This window comes from Anguilla anguilla, chromosome 19, assembly GCF_013347855.1.
Source record: "Anguilla anguilla isolate fAngAng1 chromosome 19, fAngAng1.pri, whole genome shotgun sequence".
NCBI lineage: Eukaryota > Metazoa > Chordata > Actinopteri > Anguilliformes > Anguillidae > Anguilla > Anguilla anguilla.
In genome coordinates, this window is record NC_049219.1 from 11,998,922 (window position 1) to 12,026,266 (window position 27,345).

The 27,345-nt window shown below is 49.6% G+C and overlaps 1 protein-coding gene across 2 annotated transcripts in view; it reads left to right on the forward strand.

The window, feature by feature from the left end:
* The first annotated feature begins 12,054 nt into the window (after positions 1 to 12,054).
* Positions 12,055 to 27,345, forward strand: part of LOC118218661 (leucine-rich repeat-containing G-protein coupled receptor 5-like) — a 54,930-nt gene continuing 39,639 nt past the window's right edge. For both annotated transcript variants that reach the window (XM_035401239.1, XM_035401240.1), the window contains exon 1: positions 12,055 to 12,532. In XM_035401239.1, the coding sequence (XP_035257130.1) occupies positions 12,162 to 12,532 (371 nt within the window). In that variant the 5' untranslated portion in view covers positions 12,055 to 12,161. The remainder of the gene's footprint in view (positions 12,533 to 27,345) is intronic.

The window sequence follows — 27,345 nt, forward strand, 5'->3', positions numbered from 1 at the left end:
ACCGGGGAGAGCCCAGCCTGGCTCGCCAAAACACGTGATGCTTACACTAGGAGCTGCGTCTAAAACTGTTTCCACTGCGCTCGCAGTAGCAATTAGTCTGGGACGGAGAGCACCAGCTTAAAAGCTCCTTGATTATGCAGGAAAAGAACGTAGTAAAAGAAAGTGCAGCCGCACTGCTGCCTGATATAAGGAGCTAGCGCAGCGCCTGCTGACCACAGGCCAGACTGCAGGATTACTGCAGGGAAAATCACGGTGATCACGAGTTTCACAAACACACAACACTCAAACAGTAAAACCAGGGTAATAAGGGGAATGCATCCAAACAGGGGACTGACTGACCTGTAAGGCAGGCTTGGGGAAGATGCATTAATCTGGCTGCTGTGTCCCACTAACAGAACATCCTGAGTGGCACCTGTGTTCCTCTAACAGAGTGTTTTTTTTTGGGGGGGGGGGATAACACACCCCTACCTCTGTATCAGGGGCTCCAGCACTGGACAGTTGAGTAAGAGCTGGGCTACATGTCTAGGCAAAACCCACCAGATCATGTCAGCGGGATCAGTCAGTCCTACCTGTGGTGCAGTCAGTGGGAAGCTCCATATTAGAATTCTGCCATAAGGACCCTTTGCTGTTGCAAAAAGGTCAGTAATTACAGCAAATAAGCTTTTCTCAGGAAGCCATAACCTTTATGTTTGTGTCGCTCTGTGCTTTACAATAGATTTTTATCAAGCAAAGGGGGAACGGTCCCAGACTAAGCAAGCCGGCGAACGGAATGTTACCTGTAGATCTTATCACCTTATCTCCCTGTTATAGGGCTTCCTGGTTTCCCTGGCAACTAATGCAGTGACTACACGCCGCATGCACGGTGCTTTGGGAAAAAAAAAAAACCACCGCTCCCACACAGTCGAGATTCAAAAACCAAACAGATCAACGTGCCCAGCATGAGTATGACGCACCCTGTGATAAAGGTATTTCCATAGGCTCGTAGGGCTCACAACGCAGGCGTGAGAACGCGCGCGAGCCTGAATGTGGTCAGACAGGAGCGGAGCGCAGAAACGCAGCAGAAATGCACTTCTGAATGGGGGCGCAGGCGTGGCCCACAAAGCACACATTCCTGAGAGAGGTGTAGCTGAGCGCGAGGGACATTGTGTCTGCATTGTCACCAGGACGCGCCAGTCAACCGCGTCCGCTTCACAGGTTAATGATTAAAGTGGGAGGGGCTTCCGTTTTGTCACAGCGTATAGTGTTATATATAGAAATGCGACGGGTGCAATTAAACCTCATTAAAAATCCTCGCATTGTAACATTTGAAAGCAGCTCTCTGTCTGTGAGTATATCACGTGTGCATATAACGTGTCATTTGACCAACGCTGAGCTTTTGTGTCATAGAAGGAGCTGCACTTGTGTTCAGATTGCATTGTCAGGAAAGGATCTACTTGTTGAAACCCTTCAAAGAAACTCGATGCACAAGAAGATGTGCTTCAGAACAATAACCATACTCGCAGTCAAAATGCTGACAGTCTGGAATACAAGAGCTGCATTCCAAAAATCAGCCGGGAACTGTATCTCTCTGGTCATACAGATGTGGTCCAATCATACTTTACTGTACTTATTTGGTAAAATATGCAAAAGGATTAAGGTTTCAGGTGGTGTTGCCAAGACTGGTCATTTTAACTGGGACAGATGACCAAAAACCTGGGAACGGACCAAAAAAAGGTATTTTTGTTCAAACTGGCCAATAGTGTTGAATGTAATCTCTGTGTTCCCCTTGTGCACTGTCTGTGTCCTGTGTCCTGCTACAGTGTACCCCTCTCAGAGGGATACACTGTAACGTCTCCAAGCAACCGCCGTCGAAAAAGAATCCCCCAGCATTCCACGCAAACTGATAAGGATGAAAGGGTTCTCCTCCCGGCACTGGAGTGCACACACCGCTCGCTCCCCGGAAAAAAAAGAGAATGGCACCATTCATGGCCTTTGAAGTTGGAATGCGCTCCATGAAAGTCAGCGCTATGTGCCAATGCCCCGCCTACGGTATATCAACATGGCCCCTTGTTTCTGCTGAGCCTGGCTCACTGCATTCATTTACCGCATGTGCACGTTACAACAACAACAACAACAACAACAAAAATACAGTGAACGCAACAGGACAATGACTACAGAGAAGGTGGGGGTCCTGCTGGTGCAGGTGCTCTGTCTCTGCCCTGGCAGTTATGCTGTCACAGGTAACTCCTGGGGTGGTTAGTGTCATGTTATCCACTTTCCTCCCCATAGCTCTTCCCTAACTCTCTATTCCTTGTTCCCCACACCCACCAGCAGGGAAACTGCCCCCTTTCCTGAATTACCCCCAAGACTGCTGTCTGACCCCTTCCCCTTTATTTTCTCAACCGCGAAGGCCCTTCGGGTTAAAGCCTGTGGAGCGACAGTGACATGGAGCGCGCTCCTTGAAACGCCCGCTAGGTGGAAGCACACTACAGTATATGATCGGAATCGCACGCGTTGTGTCACAGGTTGTAAATGAATTATTTATTTTGTTTTATTTATTTATTTTATTGTAAGTCTTGAAAAAGCTGTTTGAGGTTACTCTAATTATTCTATTGAAAAAATGTAGCCATAATAAATAATAATAATAATAATAATAATTTAAAAAGATGTCATGATATAAGGGATCGTCAATTACTTTGTTTCCAGAGAGACTGGTTTGGTTGCATTTTTTTGTTTCTGCGTAATGAACAAGTTCGTTCTCCAAAAGCAGTGTAAAGTCAACGAGAGACGAAATAGTGCACTGCAGTCCTGGTATAAGTTTGATCGTCTAATCTTCAGCAAACCAATAAATAACATTCAAGGCATGACAGCGGCAGTTCTATAATTGCAATGAAAACAGACTGGGTGAAATCGGCTTCATCCATTTACCTTCTGCAGACAAGGGGAGGGGGACGTAGCCCCCGGCAGGATACGGCGCAACAAATCAATCAGCCTCATTTTCTTATGCAATGCTAGAGATTAATTGCCGGGACAAAGCAGGAAATACTTATCTTGCTTGTTCCGGTATTATATCGGACATTTAAGACGCAACGAGCCAAATGTTACACGTATTGTGCTGTATTCGAATTATTATTGATCCATAAAGCTCACTAAACGTCCACATTGTGACAGCCTCTGTTGCATGCATTTCAGTTGTGCGCATTACATGCATTCTATTTTAAGATAGTTTGTTATTATCCTTATCAATAAACATGAAGGTAAATATGGTCGCCAACAAGTAATAGACCCATTTAATTTATCTATCATATGCATTTCTGCCCCTGCAATTCATCCAAAGATAGCATGACAATTTTTTTATTTATTTATGAAAGCTGGACAAACATTTTTGATAAAAAAAAATAAATGAAAAAAAACTGTAGACTCTAAAATGGAAGCAACCAGATGAATAATTACCGAATTATAGTGTGAAAGATGAACTACGTGAAGTGTTCCAACTTTATCACCATCAAAGGGGATTTATCAGGTCACAAAACATGTGAGATAAAAGGAGAGATACCTGGGATATCTTGGGCTGATAAGGACTACGCAGTCTGACAAAACAAACCCTGTCTTCAGAGCAACACCGCACTGACCTTGCTCCGCAGATGATGACTCTAAAAACATTTATAAGGTGGAAGACACTTTCTAAGCATGAATAGCGAAATGCTGAAATGTGAATCAGATGTTATTGTTTAACCGCTGGGAGAGAGTCTGAGAGAACCCGCTCTGCTGGTTTCCATTTCTGAAGACCTCTGGACAGTCTCTCTCAGTTTTCTGTCAGAAACGGCCACCTTGACCCCACACGCCGAGGACGGGCAGAACCGGGGCGGGACCGTCTGCGTCTGCCGGATATCCAGAGGAGCCGTTCAAGCTTTAAGCGTTAGGGCTGCGTCAGGCGTGGGTTGAGCCGCGAGATCGTGACTCAAGCGCCGGGAGTCCTGTCTGAGGGCGCCGTCGGTTCACAGACAGGACAAAGCATTCATTCATGAGCCGGGCGAATAACAATGGAGCAGAGATAGACTCACTCAGCAGCTCCTATGCAACAAGCCTTCACTGCTCCGAGCGCGCAGTACGTCCTCCTGAACCTTCCCGAGCACTCCTACCACTCGCTGCACCATTTAATTTGCGCAGATTTTCTATTTAAAGTAAAATACCTATTTATACTTATTTTGCAGCCAGTTGGCAGCAAAATAAATAAATAAATAAATGTAATTTTCAGCATGTGTTAATGTGTGTTTTAGATTAAACTTACTGCCCTGTGTTGCAGATGATGTTAAAGCGGGTGTGTATTATTCTGCGTATAATTGCGCAGGCTCAGTTGAACTCTACCCGTATACTGGCTTTATAATGCTCTGGAAGTCACTCCAGGTAAAGGGGGCTGCCGCTTGGCAGCAGGTGAAAAGAAAAATAAAATCCCCTTAAGAATTTAGGGATTATAGTCTGCTATCTCTTAATCTCAACACAGGCGAGACGACATCCACATGGCTCCTGAGATAAGGGGCTGAGAATATTAAGATGTCCGCCTGATTCATCGCCCCTTCCCGAAAACAGCCTTTCACAGCATCGCTCGCTCGCTCTTCTCCTTGCGCTTGAACTTTCAAATCTCAAACTGTCATGAAGCTTTTTTTTCTTCATGGGCAGAGGTGTCTGAAGGGCGGTGATATGGCCGCACAACACCTGAGCTAAGCTAGTGAGACCGTCTTTTATGACACACAGTACAGGTACACTCTGGCACTGAACATTTTAAACAGAAACGGGAATCAACATTCAGGTGCTGAACACTGCAGTGAACTGATGGTAGTGAGGCACCCCTTCACCAGCCCAAAAAAAAAGCCCAAATTCCTGCCAAAGGACACACCCATGCACCCATCTCCTGAGGGGTGCTGAAAACCATTCAGCCAAATTCCTGCTAAGCGTTCAGATGGATTTGAAGTGTCACACAGCTTCCTGTGAATAAGCCCAGAGAATGCTGCTTTGCTCCTTGCACAAGGCAAATACTTAGTCTCCGAATGGCCTGGTCGTGTCACATGGGGCATGAGCACCAATCACAGGACAGCGCGAATAATAGGGAATAGAAACTTGGATGAGTTACAATCTGGCCAGGCTAAAAAATTCTCAGCCAAACACTTTATCCAACCTTGATAGCACCGTGCCACTTCCACAAGACCCACCGAAGCTTCAACACCTCGATCAACCAATGAGACGGCTCAGATGTGAACGCTGCAAAGATAGACGGACGGACCGTCCATGCAGGCACCATTGGGGGTTTGTAACCCAGTCCCTGAACCGCCTCCACATTAAAAACACCTTTTCAGCGCCTTGACTTGTACAGCAGCCACACATCACCTGTGCTTTGCACACAGCGGGCTGGGGAGGGACATGGGGCGGGGGGGAGGGACGTGGGGCGGGGGGGAGGGACATGGGGCGGGGGGGAGGGACGTGGAGGGGGGGTACGCATGGGGGGGAGGAGCCTACACTGTCACTCACATCAGGGACTTTTCTCTCTCTCTCTGCCAGACAAAGGCGCTGTGCCCTCTGTAAGATTACCTGCCCGGCCGCAGACGGGGACCTGGGAGGGCGGGGCCCGCGCGCGGCGGGGCGGGGCGGCGTGGCGGATCAAAGGAGGGCGCCGCCTCCACCTGCGCCAGGAGAGAAGCGCGGCCCAGTTTGGCTCGGCGCACCGCCTCCACCGTCAGAGCCAATTAAGCCGCACAATGCCAACGGTGGCTGGAGCCAGTGATGTCTGTGGCAGAGCTGTAAACCACGCCCACTCCCCCTACAAATCCCCCCCTCCTTTCTTTGACTCTTCCCAAAAAAAAAAAAAAAACATGATTTGGAGGAAAAAGCTGGCAAGGAGCTGCTGATCCACTAATCCCATTAGCGTACTGGACATTAACTCGTCCACTCCGCCTATCGGTAGTAATCTAAGGGGGGGGAGAGAGAGCGAGGAGACGGGGTGTGAGGAGGTGGATGCAGAGGGCAGGACAGCGCCTAAAGAGGCGGCTGCGGTTTGGAAGGCTGGAGATGATGATGTCAGCGGGAGCGCATGTTGGAGCAGTGACACTTTAATCCTCACAGAGCTCCCTGGCACTAATCAGGAGACATCTCATATTTCCCTCAACTGTCCTGGCATGACATGCATTAACTGTCTTCTCTGAAACACAACAAAGTAATGAAGGCTGTTTTATAACAGCACACACACACACAGACTCACACACACGCACACAGTCACACACACATACACACACACACCCCACACGCACATACACACACACATGCACACCACACACACACACACACACACACACACACACGCACACACACAGACGCACATGCGTGCATACGCGCACGCACACATACACGCTTTCGCCAAGGAGACTCCCAGCAGGACATTCACTGTAAAGGTCAGTCAATAAAATAAGGCTCATTCATTGGACACATGATATATAACTATAAACACACACACGCGCGCGTGCAGATTTGGCATATCCCTATGAGCGTAAAATAGCAGCGAGGTCTATCACATGATTAATAGTACTCCCTCTGACCAGCAGAGGGACGCTTTCATAAATCAGGCTGCGCGCGCGTCCGCTGGTTGGGTCGTCCAGAGTGATGATGTCATGATGATGAGCTGGCACAGATGCGCATATTAAATACGGGGAGGGGGGGGGGGGAGCAGAGGTCCCAGGTCGGGTCACTGCAGCTCGTCCCCAAAGAGAGGCAGTTTCTTGGACAGAGACGAAAGACGACAAGCACGCCGCTTCGCGTATCACGTCCAGGCTTTTTTCTGCATCAGTGGGCTCCACATTTTGGGTCAGGACCCGCTGGTTGGGTTGTGACTGCGGCTGCTTTCGGGGCTGTGAGATACATTTGGGAAAGAAAAGCACGTCACACGCTCTCCGTGGCCACTCGCACGAGGCAAACGAAACCCTGCACCTGTTGCACGCACGGCATTGGTTACAGCACAACATCCAGTCGTTTTGACTCTTCAAAACCATTTTAATCCCACGTTTCGCCATGTGGCGATCTGAACGTCCAGTCGGGTTGCAGAAAACGTGCTGAAAATGAGGGGCCTGCTCTGCATAAGCCCGTGCGATGGAGACTGTGGAGAAAAGCCCCGCAGTATAGGGCAGGACAGAGGCACTGGGCTCAGCAGGATTGCACACAGTACAGTGTTCAGTGTTAAATCAACTCTCACAGAGTACTTCTAACTCTGATAGAGTACAAGTGGTCCCTATTAGACTCATGTAAACTCTGTTAACACAGGACATCTTACTGCATGCGCATGAGTGTATTTCAGGTCTTGGTAAATAGTACATGCAGCCACTGTGGGACGTGGATTATACAGAGTAGACCAATCCTGTCTGCATCACAGATAAGTTACATACAACAATGTATGCATGATCTCCAATGTCTTATTTTTGCACGTTAATCATAATAATGTATTAATAAAATACACCATTACAGTGCTTCCTGTGCCGCGCTGTGTGTGGGACAGGTGCACGCAGAGGTGAGTGATTCACACCGTGCGTTAAGGGCTGCCGCTGTGCTCCAGGCTCCAGCGCTGAGGAGGCTAAGCTGGAGGTGTCAATCCCAAACACGCTCGCAGCGAGCGGGAGAGGCTTTCCGTCATCGAGTTTCACCCTGCCGCACACACACGCATTGTGCTCCACACAATTAGCTCCTTGTTGCTGAGCAGAGGTGGTTTGAACTTGTACGTTTCTGTAGTGATGCGCTGCTGTAACAACTCCAGAGCGCTCGTCACTCCCATAACTCTGCAGGTCGCCTTCGGCGTGATAAGGAAACTACCAGAACATGAAGGCTGCAGTCACCATCACCATCGCCATCGCCATCATCATCATCATCATCCTCATATCTCCTCTCAGCACCTCCGTGTCGCAGGGTGCTATAACGGATGAGATAATCGCCGATAACAGATTTATAACGGCGATGCGCGGCAGGTATTTTCCTCCGTCTGATTTGAACGCACGAGAGGAGCTGCTTGACTGGCTAAGAATAACATCCCCACGGCAGACGGTTATCGGCAGAGCTTTTTGAAACGCTGAGGCGTATACGCGCGGTGAGGTCATCCCCCCGCCCCCCCGTGCCAGCAGCTGCAGACGGCTTACGGGCTGAAGCCCCGCTTTGTCGTTCCAGCCATTCCATCCGTCAGGTGTGCCGTGCGCGAGGACGCGCGCGTTCATCGGTGAGCGCTGCTTCCTGCCACCGCACAGTGTGATAATATCTGTTTTCCTTCGCCTGCGATGAGGTAACCGCTGCCTCCCATTACAGCCATAAACCCTTTGTTGTCTTCCTTTCACGACTGAAGGGCAATTCCCGAAAGCTGCTGTTATTTATACGTACATGGGAAAATAATGTGTGCAACAAAGTCTCTGACCCTTGAAAGCAAAACGAATTGCTACCTTTCCATTTAGTTTCTGTTTTAAATATATTTTCTTATGTCTATTTGCATTTTTTAAAATGTAGGTTCCAATTTTACTATGATAGAAATAGTAAATCAATAGAAAATGAATTCTGTGTAAAATATATTACTAGTAACCATTTTTAGAATATACTTCCCCAAGGTAATGAGGCCTGAATGAATAAATAATCTGAAATCAGTTCAATACACATTAAGAAAATCTGTATTGAACTGCACAATTTGAAATACGAAAGAAAAAAAAAACTCTTTGGGAGAAACTCCAATGTTTTTTTCCACTAATGACACAAAATATTACCCAAATAATGAACTCTCTGCTCCCCTGACTACATTTTCCTAGAAACAAAGCATGCTGGGTAACTTCATTATTTATCTTCCAAAATTAACCAATTCCTGGAATAGATGTGATTAGCCTTATAAAGGTATTCGTTTACTGGAACATTTCACACAAAACAAACTTGACAGAGCACAATACTGACATTATTTTACTCAAATGTCCAAGTGGTTTGTTTCATTTTTTGCTCTTTTAAAGTTACATGGATGTTTGTCTTGATTATTGTCGAGGGAGAAACATAGATACTAAAGCACTATGTTATTTGAACAAAATAATATGATCAAAAAGTCATGTGTGAAACATTTGTTTTGACCATTTATAAAAATGTAGGCTGTTCTGTGAAAAATAATATCTATTTGGCTCTCTTCACTGTATTATTGAACATTCATAAATCAGTTAGAGCTTGTAACTAATATTTTCCCTGAATCCTCCGGATTGATTTAGTAGAGCAAATATTAGAAAATAAAGCCTTTGAGATATGTTTTGCTCAAGCATACACAAGGCAAATGATCTTAACTGATTAATAAATACTTAGTACACAAAGCCAGAATCTTTCTAAAGCCCTCAATGCCATTGAATGAACTACGCCACAACGGCCAGTTCCCTCGCAGCCTTGAGTATGCTAGTCTCTCATTCTTATATCAGGATTAGCCTTGTGTGTGTGTGTGTGTGTGTGTGTGAGTGTGTGTGTGTGTGTGTGTGTGCGTGTGTGAGTGAGTGTGTGCGTGTGTGTATGTGCGTGTGTGTGCACATGCATGTGTGTGTGTGTGTGTGTTTGCACGTGTGTGTGTGTGTGCGTGTGTTTGCACGTGTGTGTGTGTGTGTGTACGTGTGTGTGCACGTGCATGTGTGTGTGCGTGTGTTTGCACGTGTGTGTGTGTGTGTGTGCGTGTGTGTGAGTGTGTGAGTGTGTGTGTGTGTGTGAGTGTGTGTGCATGTGTGTATGTGCGTGTGTGTGCACATGCAAGTGTGTGTGTGTGTGTGTGTGTGTGTGTGTGTGTGCGTGTGTGTGAGTGTGTGAGTGTGTGTGCGTGTGTGTATGTGTGTGTGTTTGCACATGTGTGTGTGTGTGCGTGTGTGTGAGTGTGTGTGTGTGTGTGTGTGTGTGTGTGCGTGTGTGTGAGTGTGTGTGTGTGTGTGAGTGTGTGTGTGTGTTAGCGGTAGTTGAAATGCTCAGGGGACATGGGTGTGTGTGTTAGCGGTAGTTGAAATGCTCAGGGGACATGGGTGTGTGTGTTAGCGGTAGTTGAAATGCTCAGGGGATGTGGGTGTGTGTGTTAGCGGTAGTTGAAATGCTCAGGGGATGTGGGTGTGTGTGTTAGCGGTAGTTGAAATGCTCAGGGGATGTGGGTGTGTGTGTTAGCGGTAGTTGAAATGCTCAGGGGATGTGGGTGTGTGTGTTAGCGGTAGTTGAAATGCTCAGGGGATGTGGGTGTGTGTGTTAGCGGTAGTTGAAATGCTCAGGGGATGTGGGTGTTCAGCATTACTCTCCCGCTGATAATGAAATGAGTTTACGTAAGGCAGCTGTCTGCAGCTATCTCTGCCTGCATCTCGGAAGTGGGATTATGAGCGATGTATAAAATGCAAATGATGTGTTTCCTCTTTGTGTAGAGATGGCTCAGATAAGGGGTAACCAAGGTTCAGTGCCAGTGTGCCAGGGCCCGAGGAGCAGCGCGGGCTGGCCGTGCCATGTGGTATTGTGAAAAGCGCATTGTTTCCCTATTTCCTTATGGCCCTCAGCCATGAGACTAGCGCACAAAACTCCCAATTAATCCTATTTACACTGTCTGCTCAGAGCGCCTTCCAGCCACACCGCTAGACTTCACTCCGTCCGTATTATATAAATCAATGGCTCTTGGGGGAGGAGGGGGGGAGGGCGGTGGAGGGTGGGGGGGGGGGGCGGTGTCTTTTGCTTTTGCAAATGGCCAGCGGAAGATTCTGACCCCTGACGGGCAGAACGGGACGCATACCTGTGGTGTGAGGGCCACAGCGGCGGTGTGGGTACGGGGCGGGTTCGTGCGACATTCCGGAACCTTCTCTCTGTCTTGCGGTCCTGTCCCGTCTCGTAAGGGGGAGGGGAGGGGGGGGTCCTTGTCGTAGGCTGCGGAACGTCTCACTATGGCGGGTGCCACTGAAAACCCACGCCGATGGGTTTTTTCCCGACAACGGGCAAGGCAATGGCAGCGCTCCTCATTTGTACCAGGGCTTATTGGAGTTGCAGCGCGAGACATCTGTCTGCAATTAAAGGATCAGCTAGCCCTTAGATCTCTCCTCACAATGCCGAGGCGAGAGAGACAGACCTTACCAAACACAATGCAATCGCCCGCACTCTAACTGCGCGTGCTTAAGCCTTAAGAGTGAGCCTGAAAGCAGAGCCTTCGGTTCACATGGCGGCGAGCTAGGTGAGGTAATGCCTCACGCGCCCGAGCGGCCAATAGGAGGGCGAGAAGACGGCCGGGGCTCGCTGGTTCACCCGGACCGTCAGGGGCACACAAAGCGGGGTTACCCACAACGCACTGCGGGTCAACACCTGCCACTCCAGCCCTGATAAACGACACGTTGAACTGTTGGGAGTCTGCTTCTTTCACCTGGAGTGCCGCATTACTTCAAAAAGACTAAATATATAAATTAATTAATAAATAAAAGGCCTAACACAAAAGTATCTGTGTTGTTAAAAGGTGAAGCTTTGAACAGTATGCTTTTTTTAATGAGTTAAATTGCTGAACGCATATGTTCAGCTCACGGTGGTTGCATCATCGCTAACCAACCCTGATAAATCTAATCTCAGGTTACTCTAAATGATTTCATTTTACAATCTATAAAGCCCTCGGGTCCCTCCCCCTCGAGGGATATAATGATGTACTGTTCCCTTCTCGTCAGGCCTATATTCATTGTACTTGGCGCAAACTCGCACACTGCCTATACACATAAACATAGGACAAAATAAGTAAAAGTTTTAACTTCAGGAGAATGTCAATCATTGACAGTGCAATGAAATAAGAACAAAGGTAGCGGTTCCCTACCTTTTAAAACATTCTTCAGGGGATTTAAGCAAAGCTCTTTTACCCACAAAAAAAAAAAAACAAGATTAAAATTAAAATGAAGCGTGAAGGCGTTTGTCTTGGTATAATAGTTTCAGCACTATCCAAAAGGAATACAAGATAAGCCCGTGAATCATTTGCAAAGTTCGTGCATTCATTGTGCATATATTACAAACAGTAACCGCGTGCAGTGCGTGGAGCGGAACAGAAGTCCGCAGAACTGAAGCGCGTTCTTCCCAGCATAACTCTGACGGTTTTTGAATGGCATTGACTGACGTCACGAAGCGCGGTGTGCAGGCAAGACTGTTTAAAGCGGTGAGACTCGGGGATGGTTTTCACACGAGTCACACGAGACGCATTGGTCGAACTGTCCACGTTATCACGGCGTAGAGCGCTGCCAAATACCACGATTGCAAAGTTTAAAAAGAAAAAAATAACCTGTCGCGCTGATATAGTAGTGGATACAATGATACGCAGTTCTTTCTCGAGAGCGGCAGGGATGGTAAGCGCTTACAGAGTTTTGTTCACCTTGCTGCTGGTTGTAGTTCATTGCGGGGGGACAGCGCAGACGGGCGCTCGTCACGGCGACTGCCCGTCCCGTTGTCACTGTGAAGAGGACGGCATGCTTCTGCGAGTCGACTGCTCGGACCTCGGCCTGACGGCTCTTCCAGCAAACCTTAGCGTCTTTACTTCATATCTGTAAGTCTACGGCGTTTTCCCCCGTGAGAATAAGACACGTGTGCAATTTGGCACTGAATTGTAACAAAAAAATAATAGCTGTGTGCTTATTTTTGGTTGCTGGATTAAAATGTTCAATATTGACACATATCCGAATGCTGAACCAGCCGCACAGTTACACTGCGTAAAAAGTCGCGGGAGTTCAGACTCTTTACGATGTTAAATGTTCACACTTCCATGCGTTTATTACGTTATATTTTATAAAGAACGTACAAGCATATACCACATGGAGTGATTCAATGAAGGCGTTTTATTGCATCAATTAGAACACATTGCATTATCTTTGAAGGTCACTAATATATCAGCAATAAACAACAACTAATTGTTACGTGACCAAGAATATAGTAGCCTACATACATTATTTTCGTGAGCGGGGATGAATAATTTAAATTATTCGATTTATTTTTTTTGGAGTGTTGGGTGATTTTTATGGCCGTTTGTTACTGTGACAGACAGTTAAAATGTAAAAAATATAAACAGAGGAATTACATATATTTTTTTACAATGCTGGATCACCAATTTCACGCGTTTAGTTATCTGTATGTTTTAAAGTGTTCTGCCTTCTAAGCAGTAGCTGCAAACTTGACATACATCACGGGCAACCTGTTATTGTCACTCCACAGCCTTATAGGCTGCTATAGATGTGTAATGGCAAGTACGTAATGCGGCAATTTTAGCACCTTTTGCTAAATGTTTATTTTAGAATTAATGGTACGTGCAAGTGACGATCTACTTAGTTTAATCGCGTTTTCGTGATACGTCAGTACTTTTACATAATTTTAAAGAAGGACTTGCTCATCGTTTTCAAACGCGTGTCTGTGAACAGGCCCAGGACTCTCAACAGTTAAATTAAAATAATAATAACAATAATAATCATAATATTTTGTCTTCCCGGAATTAATATTTGCCGTTTAATATACACAGTTTTCGCTATTTGTTACACATTTTGGCAACAGTTGCAGTAGTGTTACTCGTGTTGATTGGATTAAGCCAAAGTAATACATTATCTTGTACAGCAGTAGGAAATGACATGACCAGAGGAAATGTGCGCAAATGCTGTCTTTCCTATGTAAGTTCCTACCGAGATTATGAGAGAAATCACGGCTCTAACTTTGGTTTCAGGAATCAAGCATTGCGTCATCCAATGCAGAGCAAACGCCTGCAGAAATGGGAATATTTAATTGTAAATTGAGTTGCGTAAGGTCGGAATGGAGCTCGTGCTGTTTTTTGATTGAAGTTGGAATTAAGGCGGTGAACCGCAGAGCTGAATACGTTTTTAATCAAGCTCGATCAGGAAAAAGCTAACAAAACAAAATAAATAAATAAATAAAACCGCTCACAGTCAAAGTTTGAGTGCCTGCCCAGTTCACGGGATATGATCCTTTCATCTGTGGAAATACGGCAGGCTGCATAAAAATTTCGCAGCCCACCCAAAAATAGAAAGGTCGATTGCTCCTGGAGCTATACTTGGCTGCCAATACAGCGGCTCAAACAGAAGTGGCAGCAGTTAACCCCTGTATCGAGTGACGTCCTTTGGCAGCGCGATCGGGAAAGTATCTGCCGTTATGTAGGAAATTGCGCGAGATCAAAGCCCACCTCTCCTTCCTCCTGCCGAACTGCAGTAGGGATTACCTGCGCGAGAGGCGCGGTGCCTTTGTGCTGGAAGCGTTGAGGTTGCCTGTCGGCAGCCTTTTGAATGCGCCGTGGCACTTGCTGGGTGAAATGTTTTGAAGCACTGAAAAGACCGTGCCAAACAAAGTTAGACTTACACGGAGCTGATGGAAGAAGCCGGCCCTTTGGGCCTCGTACGGCACATTTCTGCAATGGAGCAAACAGGTTTGGTGTGAAGTGCATACAGTGTTACCAATAGCGGCTTCACGCGCTGCTTGATAAATGCATTTTGCCAAGACCCTCCCCTCTAAGGTGTTTCAGAGGTCACTATGATTTTACTAAGATGACCAGGCATTAAGATGCGGAGGCAATCGTGCATTTGGCTAATTTTTTAATTTGTACAGTTTCACTAAATCACGATATTGCACTGATTTGGGAAAGTTATTATTATATACAGCTAGACATACAAATGTAAAGTATTTGCCAAAACATGTATTTGAGCAAATATGTATGCATTTAAATAATTTTGGCAATTCAGAAAACTAATAATAAAAGCATAACCAGGAATAAAATTCATTTGGGCCATTTTTTAAACTAGACCTCTGTGATAGATATAAGTTTAAAAAATGTGTACTGTTACATGGAATAATTTACCTGCAGTACAAGCATTCATTAATCCCCCAGGAAGTCCGCATAATGGCATGCATATGGTAATGGCTGTTGGGTGCATAGTTTCCTGTGTCAGCTTGATGGACAGAGTGACAGGGAAACCATACGGCTGAGAGCGGGGGACACTATAGCGGGGGAGCGGAGGTGCGGACCGCGGACAATCCGCCTCATTATTCAGCGAGCGGAGGACAATGCGGCCGGCCCGGTCCGCCAGCGTCAAGCAGGGAGCGCGTGCACGAATTCAACAGGGCGCCACGGAAACCAGATGGGATCGGTGCCTCAAACTCTTGTGTCTGCGCGGCGGCGGATCCTTTTCATCTCGCCCTGAAAGAGAGGGGAGCGCTTGCAAAGAGTTAAAGTGCACCTACAGGGTGTTTCTCTGAAACACTATCGCCAGTTCAATCGCTGTTGCCTTTTTACATTTCCAGGGTAGCCTAATGCGAGTTTTAAATAAAGTTTTTTTTTAATTGCCTGGAACAATACAAGGTTTGCAGAAAATGAGGGAAACAGGTTGTTGGTTGGAAAGTGTGTGCTGGATGAATCAAGCAAGCTGCATGTCAAAGCTGGCTTATAAATGACTTCATCCATTAATTAATTCACTTGTTTCTTCCAAAGAAAATCTAGACAGTTGGTTCCCTTGTTCTGACACTTGTCTAACTTTGGGCAAAAGGGTTCTCTTGCATTTCAACAAGACAATGATTCATATTTTTTTTTACAATCCTCACTTTTTTGTGGCAGCAGTGGTTTGGTGAAATGCATGGTAATATCCTGTCGGTTGTTTTGTAGCCTGCAGTGACGAGTGGGTCTAAGTGTTTGAGTTTTCCCGGGTGAGATTTAGACACGCATGCATTTATGCACTGGGGGGGGGGGGGGGGGGGGGGGCTGCAGGGAGCGTCTCCATTTCACAAGAGAATCTTTAAGTCGTCCAAATACTGGGAGAAAACAGAAATTCTTTTGTTTTATGAATATGTCATCAAATCGACGGCCTGTGTTTGTCACCCTTCAGAGGGGAGCGTTTCCCTGTGACGGACCCAAAACAAGGCAGTCCGCGGATCTGAGCCCTGAGAAAAGCGGTGCGTGTCACAACCCATTCCGCGCACAAAGACAAGCGCCCGCGGCAGATGTAAGATAATCCACTGAAAAGACTGCGCCAGAAACGTTGCACTTGAAGGTGCCATTGCCGGGGGGCCTCTCGGATACCAGAGACTCCGCTGTTTACATTTCCAGAATCACTGGCGTCAAGATTCGTTCATTTATTTATTTATTTATTTTATTTATTTAATTGTTTTTGTTCCTTGGGGAAAAAAAAAAGTAGCAGTTCTCAGCCATTGATAGATAATGTTTGTGCGGTGTTTTCTTTGGCCACTCTGCTGCTGGTGGTGTTGGCACTGTAAGGTAATGTGCATTAAGGGTTCACTGTGTGTCTGCATGCTCCACTGCAGCTGTCAGGCGACTGCAGCGCGGCGGCAGCGCTCAGGACTCGGTGTTATTGCGCTGGGCGCTGGGGTGCTGCCGGGACTCGATTCGATTTAAATCTGCGGAGACGGGGTGTGGCGCGAGGTTTACTCCGCGCGTGGCGGTGGAGGCGAGCCGCGCTCCGCGCCGCGGTTTTACTCTCTGAACAGCGTCCTTGCCCTGCGACGGACGAATCTCATCGCTCAGGAAATGCCCGACTTAAGCGACACGCTTGTGGTGAAGCTAATCGTCAGCTGCCAGTCATTTTCTATCCTGAGAGAGTTAGCAAAGATGCTTTGGCTCCAGCTTGATCAAAAGAGATGCTTGATGAACTTATCTACATTTTGGCAAGTAAATAGTAAATGGACGCATTGAATTATCCTTAATTAATGAATGAGGGAAATCCAAGAGATGTTATCATTTACATTAAGTATGAATGGAAATAATTTAAGTGCTGAAAAGCAGAATTTTTGCTAACACTGTTGAAAGTGGAATTACTGAACAGAAATAATAAAGGTGGAATTAAGGGCTGTATGACAAGTGGAGATTATTTAAAGGTTTTTCACCCCCTCTTGCCACCACACCCATCAGTGTGCAATTACCCACGCTGCCTTGAGTGGACAGCCTACAGGATGAAGAAATGTTTTTTTTAAACAAACAGCTGAGTGGGTTTATGAAATTATCGCCGTAGAGTGCATGCGTTTGAGAGGGAGATACAGGCGGTGTCGGGTGACCTCTCCCCGGCCCACAGGAGGTTTTCATTAAGGCTAATGCGCCCCGTCCCCCCAGAGGAAGGCCCGCTCCTCTCCCAGCCCCGAGAGCCCGTGGGAGCGGGAACGGCTCTAAAAAAAATGTAAAAAAGAGGTATCCATGGAGCTGTTTTGGGCCGAGCGCGGCAGCGCGATTAGTTCTCATTAGGGCTCGCGGATGACGCAGCGTTCCTCCTTCCTGTGCTCTGCAGTGCGCTGCGGGCGCGGTCCGGAGAGCCCCGCCCCCCCGGTCCCCCCCCCACCCCCCCTCCTCTCCGTCTTTATTACCATCAGCGCTGTCAGCGGGACCGAAAGAGCCCGTCGCCGTGATTTACGGCCTTCTCCTCTTAAGATGGTCGCCCGTCCACCTGGCCCGTTCCCTCACCATCTGTGAGCTGTCTCAGAAACACAACTTGAGCCGTCGCAGGTGACCGTGCCCCCCCCCCTCGCCCCAAACCCCCCCCCCCCTTTCCTCCCCTCCCAAACCCCCTTCCCCGAACTGGCCGGCCGGCCGTCCTCGCCCATCCATTAACAATATTTACTTAATGGCGCGGCGCGGCTAACGAAAGTGACTTCATTTGTTTTACGGTTTGGATGTCTCTGCAGGTCGTCTCAGAAGCCCTTTGAGTTAATTACCGCTGAGGCGACAGCGCGGCCCTCACTCCGCCTTCCCTTGGCAGGATTAATGGGCCCTGGCATGGCCTGAACAGCCCGCTGCAGCGCCTCTCGCTGAGGAAGCCGACAGGCCTGACTAATTCCCAGCGGCCCCGGCTTCACGACTTTATTTCGCGCTTTTTAAGCCGCACCAGAGATTAAAGGTAGCGCCCCGGCGTGGCCGGCCCCTGGAGTCCTGCCCCCCTCCGTCTCTCTTCCCTCTCCGTTATTTATGCCGTTTGTTCATCAGCCGAGGGTCCCGGGAAAACGGTTCTGTGAACGGAGAGTCTGCCCGCTGATCTCGAGCGACGCGCGGGGCCACTTGAAGCCTCAGCCTCTCCCGCTCGCCCGCCTGCATGCGTACGCTCCGTTTCTGCGCAGGGACTCGCACGATCTCGCTAATAAACCCCCAGCACAATGTGCGCATTGTGTTTCAGCCGCACGACAGCGCGAGCCTTTCCAACCACCTCTTTCAGCCGGAGCAGATTCTCCCCTTTCCTTTTTATCCCCCCGAGGAACGAGATGTTTTTTTAAAAACGGAGACGTCTCGGTTGTTTTTGCGTGCGTAGAATGCGGATGCCCTCCGTGGGCATCAATCTCGGTGAAATGCTCGCGCAAAACCGATACTGGAAAAGGGGCTTTTGGGGAGCCCTTTTCAGCGCGGCTTCGGGACGGGCCCCGGATCAGTCGAAAAGGAGCGTAAATCGGCCCCCAGCCAAAGCACCGGCATGGCGGACCAGATATATTTGTCTTTCCTTTAGATTTATTTTTGTTGTGGTGGGCTCCAGTGAGCGATGTATAATTAGTGAAAGGGAGACCAGGCAGGGCTGCTTTCTTCCCAGTCTAATTAACAGCCTCACCGAGGGGTGGGGTGTGGGGGGGGGGAGGGGGGTTGGGCTCCCACAGTCGGTGTGAAATGTTGCAGTTTCATTGTGCTGCTGCCCCCCCCCCCACACACCCCACCCCACCCCACCCCTCCCACCCCCGCCCCACCGGACTGGCTTGTGAAAAGTCAGCCGGGCCCAGCCCTGGTCAATAAAAGGCAGGGCTCAATAGATGTTTTGTGTGGCTGGGCTGAGCAAAAGAAGGCCACCATTTTACTCTTGCCGGGGCGGGCTGGAGCTCAGGGGCTGGGAGGCCTGGCTGCATCCGCGGGCCCCGGTCCTGGTCCCGGCTCGGCTGCGGTTTTCCGTCTCCCCCCTCGTCCCCTCCGTGCTTATCGCCTCCCTGCGCTGTGCTCTGGACCTCACCGCCCCCGTGCCCCCCAGTCCCACTGCCCTTCTCCCTTCGCTGCTGTTTCTCTCTCTTTGGTCCTGTGGTGGAGGCGGTCCTTCCCTGCCACCTGTTGACTGACAGGCGGGGGGGGGGGGGAACAGGGCGCTGTGTGCGTCGGACCGCGCCCGCGGAGGAAGTGCACGCTACACGCGATTAAGACGTCACGCTCGCACTCGATGCTCAGATTCCATATTAATGAGCGAGCCGTTCATTACAGCACCACAGCTAGTCACTCAAAGCACTAAAAACCACCCCTGTGTGCACCAGAACATTTACATATGTTTATGCACATCAGGTTGCTCCACGGCACTGTCCATTCCTATAATATGTTTCTCCGAGTTTTTCTTTTCTGCTGGAATTTGCCGTGTGTACCTGCAACGTCGGTTTAGGAGCCAGTCACTAGCTCTTTTCACTCTGCAGTACGCTAGCTGAGCGCCAGAGCCAGCACAGTGCTAGCAGTGAGGATCAGAGTCGTGGTATATTTGGGTTTCATTTACAAACGTCAGTAGACTGTACAGACCGTCTCGTCTGTTAATTATAATCCAGTTTGAAAGTATTTGAACACTCTACCTTTGGACCTCTCCTCTATGCCAAGGAATTCCGCAGCATCTTACCTACTTGGGCTGAATGGTTTTTCTCATTTAATGACAAATGTCCCGCTTTCGCTTGTTGCCACACCTCTTTGGCCAATGTCCTCATGCAAGTGACAGAAACAAATTGCACATGTTCACACACACGCACACACAGGCACACATGCACACACATACGTATGCACATGCACGCGCGCACACACACACACACACACACACACACACAGTGACACACACACACACACATACAGAGACACACACACAAACGCACGCACACACGCAGGCACACACACACTAACACACAGTGACACAAACACACGCACACAGGCACACACAGTGACACACACACACACAGTGACACAAACACACGCACACACATACAGAGACACACACACAGACACACACACACAGGCACACACACACTAACACACAGTGACACAAACACACACGCACACAGGCACACACAGTGACACACACACACACACACACTCCTTAAACCCTCTCATATTAAAAACATTTGAAAGGAAGCGCAGCATTTAAAGTTAGCAGAGAGACTAGCCGGGCAGGCGCTCAGAGGGAGGAGTGCAGATGTAGGTGTTTTTGCGGAGGGCTCTGTGAGGTTCGAGCCGCCTCTCCTCCTCACACAATGGGTGAACTAAAGAACCGCGCTGTCTGTGTGAGCGCCATTGTCCCGGCCGACAAAGTGCGATGGGACCGTGGGAAATAGCCACATTTTTTGACACAGGCCCTATTTCTTCCCCGGAAAGAAAAAAAAGAAGGGGGCCTGAATTTAAAGTGCGGTGATTTTAGGGTCCCGTTTGAATCGGCCATGGTCCGCCTCATTTGCTTTGATGTGGAAGATAAACTAATTTTACTATAGGCAGGGCTAAAGTAATTAGCACCCTAATGCTTTCATGTTGCCTAAATAGGCTATAGAGAGTGAAAGCAGAGAAAAGAATGGATTGGCTGGGCATGAAAAAGTATTTAGTGCATCAAAGTATTGTTGGAATGAAATGGTTTAGGGTCGCCGCGAGAAGAAGAAGAAGAAGAAGAAGAAGAAGTAAAAGTGGCGGATTAAAAAGTGATGGGTAATTTATTTTTTTCTTCTTTTCAACGCTGAAAACGTACGGCGGAAAGGACAGAAGAGAGAGAGTGAAATGGAGGCTGGTGGAGAACATTCTCACAGCAGGTGGTGCACTGTCCCTCACAGGGTCCGTTACAGTAAGCAGCAGAGTGTTTGCGTAAGCATAAATTACCTCTGCCTGCTCTCCGCTCTCTTTTGTCGCTCAGGGTTTGCGCTGCCAGATTAATTTTCCTGCTTTCAGATGAAAAAACGGCCTGCCCATATGCATAAAATTCAAACGACAGCGCGATCTACATACACATATCTTTTTTTTTTTTAATGTATTCAAGTAGATTGTTATTTAATGAAAAGTTAAATGCTGTTATTTACGAGTATGTTTTTTGTGGCTAGCTGAAAACTCTGAAGCTGAAAAAAGGTTTTTATTGAAAGTCATTTTTAATGCAGTTCAAAGCATTTTTTTTAACCAATAATAAGTTAATTATAAAACAGTACTGTTTGATCATTGGCTCATTTTTATTGACGCACAGCAGAATTATAGGTAAATTAACTGTATAAGAATCAACTACAGCCTGCATGAAGTTGAGAATAGCCAGGCAGTTTTAATGCAGAACAAAGTACTTTATAATAATATCTTCAGCGATCATCATTTTTTATTCTATGGTACTGCACTTTGTTTAACACAATTAGTAGGATGACAGCCGCTCTAGTGTGCGGGACACGCACAAGCCAAAGAGATGAAAGGAGGTTATTACACACGTCAGAGGAAATGCTGAGCTCCTGATTAATATCCATTAAACTCCAGTTCACTGATTTCTCCTTGCCTTCTCCATCTTTGTCGTCAGCTGTAATGCAGTGTGTCTCACCGAGTTTGATTTGAGTTTTTTGGGTGGGGTGGGGGTTTCGTTATTGCGTCCACATGTGCCGTGAGGAATGTGGCAGCTCGGGCTCAGGATATCGGGCCGGGGCGAAGCTCGCAGAAGCAGAAGAGGTCAGGAGGAAGGGCACTAGCTCTTCCCCCCGGCCCGCTCCGGCCAGCGGAATCCGCGGGATTTCCATGAGGAAATAGTGCGGATTCCTGGAGCTGCGGCCAGCGAGCGGCTATAGGGCGCCGCCGACGGGGAGGGGAGGGGGGGGTGGGAACGGCCCAGTCAGTGGATAGGGGAGCGAGGTGGGAGGAGTTGGGGGCGGAGCCCCGGTGCACAGCCCCGCCCCCTTCCTGGACAAAAGCAGTCGGAGAGTAGCCGACGAAGGGGAGGGGGGGTGCGAAAGGCCCAGTCAGTGGATAGGGGGGCGAGGTGGGAGGAGTCGGGGGCGGAGCCCCGGTGCAGGGCCCCGTCCCCTTCCATCACCGCCCCTCGCCCAGTGCAGCGGGAGAGTGGCCGATAACAGCTAGGGCACATCGCGGTGATCGGCGCTGTTCGGCACCCCGTTTCAATCAGGAGTGAAATGTAATGCTGAGGTTTTTAGACGCTGGGCCCGGGGTCGGCCGTGTTCTCGCCCCTGTGGTTTCCCGGTCTCACACTGGGGCGGCCGTGAGCGGCGGGATTAGCGCTAGCCGGTGAAGTAGCGCATTATTCACAGGCCTCGGCCCCTCCCGCTGCGTTTCATTTTATTTGACAGTTAATAATAATGTTGTTATTCCGTAAGCGCATTCCAGGCGTGTTACCGGCGGCCCTGTGTGGTGTCTACGCGCCGGGCCCACACCGCCGCCGCCGCGCTGCTGTTGGTTTTTCCCCACAGGACCCCACAGCCTCTCAGGACGCTCGGTCCTTATTAAAGCGCTCTAATAAAAGGCCTGTTTTCGCACGCGCGCCTGGGACGACTTTGAAACGCCGCGCCGCCTTCCCGCCAGCTCACCAATGAGAACAGAGCCTTTCTATTTGCTCAAAATTGGCCTCTTTTTTTAAAAGTGTTTTGCGGTCCAGGGAAGCGGCCTGTCGGCAGCCAGGGTGAGGACCACACATGGTTTATTTGGGCGGGGGGCGTGTGGACCCCCTCATTTCCGTTCCGGGGTCCTCGGCGGTAACGGTGAGCTGGGCTTTTCCCAAACTGAAAACACAAAGTGATACACCTCCAAAGGGGCCGGGGGGGGCCACGCCGCAGACCTGGGGCGCGAGGGTCTCGGGCCCCGCACCGCTTCAGCTCTGACTCGCGGACGGCTGCCGTCGCCTCTGGTTATTATTAACGCGCCCGCTTTAAACATGGCGGCCGGCGCAAATTAATCGCGGCTGGGTATCGGTGGACGACGGTCTGTGCCCCCCCTTGCAGAACAGACAGACTTGGTTCTGAAGGGGATACTTGTCTCTTGTTCTAACGTTCACTGGCGTTTTTTAGGAAGTGGATTTTAAAGTTGGCGAGGCCGATGAAAGGCCGCCGCGCTCGTTAATTAGCGGAATTCGTTTTTTCCGCGGCCCGGCGTTCCGGCTCCTTCCACGGGGGAACACGCTGGAGGATTTCCCAAATGAGCGCTCCTGTGCTCTGAAGGAGAATCGAGTCACCGTTTTATTTTTTTTAACCTTTCGTTAAGTCCGGCGTGAGTCTCGCCGGAGACGGATTGTGGTCCGCCATCGCGATCAGGAGGCCAAAAAAGCGCTTTTATCTGCCTGGCGTGCTCCAGGAACGAGAGAGAGAGGAACGCGGCCAGGGGCTGCTAATATCAACGCCTCCGGTCACAGAGGGTACGTAGAGCGGCGTTCATCAGAGAGGTTAATGGGGTGAGCTGTGGAAGGGAAGATGTATTTGAAGCTGCGTTTGAGAGAAGAAGTGCGCCAGATGCAGGGCTGGAGAACGCTCCTCTGTGTTTCTCAGCCGGGCTCGGTGCTTAGCACCTTACACAGGCACTGCAGGTGGGGAAGCGGAGCTCACCTCACATACAGGCGTGGCGGCTGATAGCTGCGCGATGCGCGTGGCTCTTTAGAGCAACATGCGTGCCTGCCTGCAAACCACCGTACAGTAACGTTTGCTGGAATAAAACGGGATTAATTAAATACATCCACCAAGACGTAATGAAACAGCTTTGCTCAGTATTCAGAATGATGTACGGTTCTCCTTTTCGCCTGGAGTAATTACTTTCCCCCCAATAAAAACTATTATTAAAAAATTCCTGCGGTCAGTTATGCAGAAACTGATCTGGAGAAAAATAAAACTGTATGTAGGACACAGTGGTCCATTCACAGAAAGCTGTTTACTGGAGAGGTGTTGGGTAGTCACACCTACGAGAACACCTCTGATCACTCTCTCCTTACTGAACACCACTCACCTCCCTGTCCTTACTGAACACCACTGACCACTGTCTCCTTACTGAACACCACTGACCACTCTCTCCTTACTGAACACCACTGACCACTCTCTCCTTACTGAACACCACTGACCACTCTCTCCTTACTGAACACCACTCACCTCCCTGTCCTTACTGAACACCACTGACCACTTTCTCATTACTGAACACCACTCATCTCCCTCTCCTAACTGAGCATTTCTGACCTCCCTCTCCTTACTGAGCACCACTCACCTCCCTCTCCTTACTGAACACTACTGACCTCTTACTGGACCCAGGGTCAGCATCACACACCGCAGGCACAGGCACCACATCACCTGGACATGACAGGACCACTTATGTAGAATCCATTCTAATTGTGAATGAGGAACCTCTGTGAACTGCGACTCTGTGTGCGGACAAGTAGGGAGCCTTGTTTGGTCGGTGCTACGCTGCATCCTTCTGAAACCCCACGGCCCGGCAGCCGTACAGACGCGCCATCACAAGCTCAGTCACGGCCGCATTCTAAAATAGTTTCCATTGCTGAAGGCTCAGGACTACAGGCTTGCGCTGAGCGCTGAGCGCGGAGCAGGGTAATGAAACAGGCCGGTTCGGCGGGTGTGTAAGTCGATACGCGGGGTGTACGTGACGTGTGGAGCGTGTGCGGTGTACGTGAGGCGCGGGGGCGAGTGTGATGCAATGCGCGTGACGGAAAGGGGGCGGGGCAGGTTTGAGGAGGGCGCTCCCGCCCCCCCGGGGCCCGTGGCTGTGATTGGCGTGCTCCACCGGGGCGGTGTAATCCGCAGGTCTGCTCTCGGCGGTCCAAATCCCCCTCTGTACAAAAAGGTGCATTCAGCCGGCTTTGTGCCCCTGACCTGTGTCACGCAGTGGGGGTCCCAGGCCCGCGGCCCAAAGAGCTTTATTTTGGGTTCATTAAAACCCCCCAGCGGCACACGGACCTGTTTGCGCTCTGCGCCTAATGCAATTACACGAGCGTGCGTCTCGCCGCGGTCAGCGCTGCCCGGCGTCCCGGGCCGGGCCCGCCGCTCTACTGCAGCCCTGCGCGGCACATTTTAATCAGCCTGCCCCTGTGCAGTCCAGCTCCGGCCACAGTGAGTGGTGCTCCTTACGCCACCTCCATACAGCAGGAGGCTTAAGGAGTTATGAGGGCTGAGGGACAGAACGTTTTACTGAGGCTGGGAGCTGTACTTACAGGCCATGTCATTCTCTCTTTGTCTTTATAATGAGGTGCAATTTTGTACCCGACCTGAGCGATGCACAAACAACCGAAGCGTTTACGTGGAAGTGAGTGTGCTTTTCTGCGATGCTACGTGGCGTGTAAGTACAACGTTTTTCTTGAAAATACAAACCGTACTTTGTTTCTGCTTCCTGTGATGATGATAAAGACAGAAGTGGGCATGGACTCAGAGCGAGTGCAGAGAGGCTCTGGGCAGAATGTCCCGGGCCGGCAGCTAATTCAGAGGAATTCCGAGCTCAGGCCGTGTGTCACGACAATTTGCTTTTCCCCCCTGAGACGCCGAAGACGATGTCCGTAAAGATTTGTGCATGTGAAATCAGCGTTCGGATGTTACCGGGCCGTCTGGATGCAATTTGGAGCTGCGGCCCGGGGGGGGGTGCGCTGTGCCGGGCCGGTGGCTGGCGGGACGCTCCGATACTGTCTAAGTGGCACGAGTATCCGGCGTCAGGACGGGTGCCTCCGAGCCATGGGGTAAGCGGATCCCGCACTCCCCCCCCGCCCGCCCAGCACCCCAGCGTCCCAGCGACACGTTCCGGGCCATGATGTCATCGCAGCCCGAGCCCCTGGGGGTGGGGGAGGGGGGGGGGGTGGAAGCCTGAGGTTTGGCACGTGGTTTTGGCACCGTTCTGACCCGACCCGTCCAGCTCTACAGAGCCCCCATGGGCCCTCGTGTGACCCGCGTGTGCCTCACTCAGAACGTACGCACAGAACAGAGTGCAGTTCACCGCGCTAACACTGTGCCTTGATTTCTCTGTGCACTACAGTAACGGATTGCTGGGTCATTGCTAATAGGTTTTTGTGCATTAGGCACTCACAAATCACTTGTTTATGAATCCAAATCGTACCACTATACTGATTGTAATGACGCAGTCCTGTCTTTTATAGCGCATTGGGAAAAGTGCTAAACTAGTCCAAGTAAACTGTGCATTTATCCTACATGTGCTAATATAACATGCTCTAGGGACACTGTATCATTCTTTATCGAATGATATATGAGCAAGCTTTACTGGAAATAACTACAGACTGCAGAAGCACAGTTATTCTGCTGTCTGAAGTAAAGGATATTATCTTAAACCGTGAATACCTGGATATAACAGTAACTGGTGAAAAGACAGCCCTTCCTCTCTGATAATTTACATATACTGAAGAAAATAATTCAGAAGTCTAGATCTTATATCATAGATGCATTATAATAACAGCTGTGAGCAACACGGAGTGAGGAAAAACATAAAATGAATCCAAAAAAAAAGAGAAGAAAGAAATATTGGGCTCCGAGCGCGTCTTCGCAAACCTCACTGGCCCTCGACATTCCGCATCGGCGTGTGCAGCCGGGCGGCACTCAGCTCCGCACACCCGGGGGGAGAGAGAGAGCCTTTATCTGCCCCCGAAACCGGCCCACGGGACGGGAACCTCCGCTCTCTTTGGGGTGTCTCGCAGTGACGAGCCGTCCGGAGGCGCTGGGGGGTTTGTGTTTAAACCGAGCCGGCGGTTTGACAGGCGTGGGGGCGGGGGGCGGGGGGCGTGGGGGGGGGGGGGTATATACACATATACACATATACACATATACGGCGTCATTTGTCAGGGCCGCCATTCAGGCCTCCCCTCTGTTCCCCTGCCAGGGCCTTTAATTGGCGGTTGGGGGGGAAATGCACCTTTATTTTGCCCTTTTCTCTCCCTCTCGCTCTTTCTCTCCCGCGCGCTTTTAAGTCGGCCAGGAGGGGAGGCTGTGAGGACGTCAGCGCGAGTGCCCGGCGTTTGAAGGGTTCGCTGCCTGGCATGACAAATGGCCCCGGCCCCGGGGCCGGCGTGTCTCACCGGGGGAAGTGCCCCTCCGCCGGGCCTTTGTGGCGACCCGTCTTGTTCGGGAGCACAAACGCCAGCGCCGAAATCACCGGGGCCCTGAATGGCAGTGGTGAAATGGCTGTGTACACAAGGTGAATGCTAAGGCCCTCAGCGCTGAATGGAGCTTTTAAATCCCGGCCCATTATCTACAGTCTGAAGAAAGAAGGGGGGGGGGGAGAGAAGCGGAGGGGGCTTGGATTTTTGGGGAGTTGGGGGGGCTGGGGGCTTCTTTGGAGAAAAAGAAAAAAATTTAGCAGTATTATTTAATGATTAATGAACTACATGGACGCTCGGGGACACTAGGTGAATTGATGAAACAGTTTGCGAGATT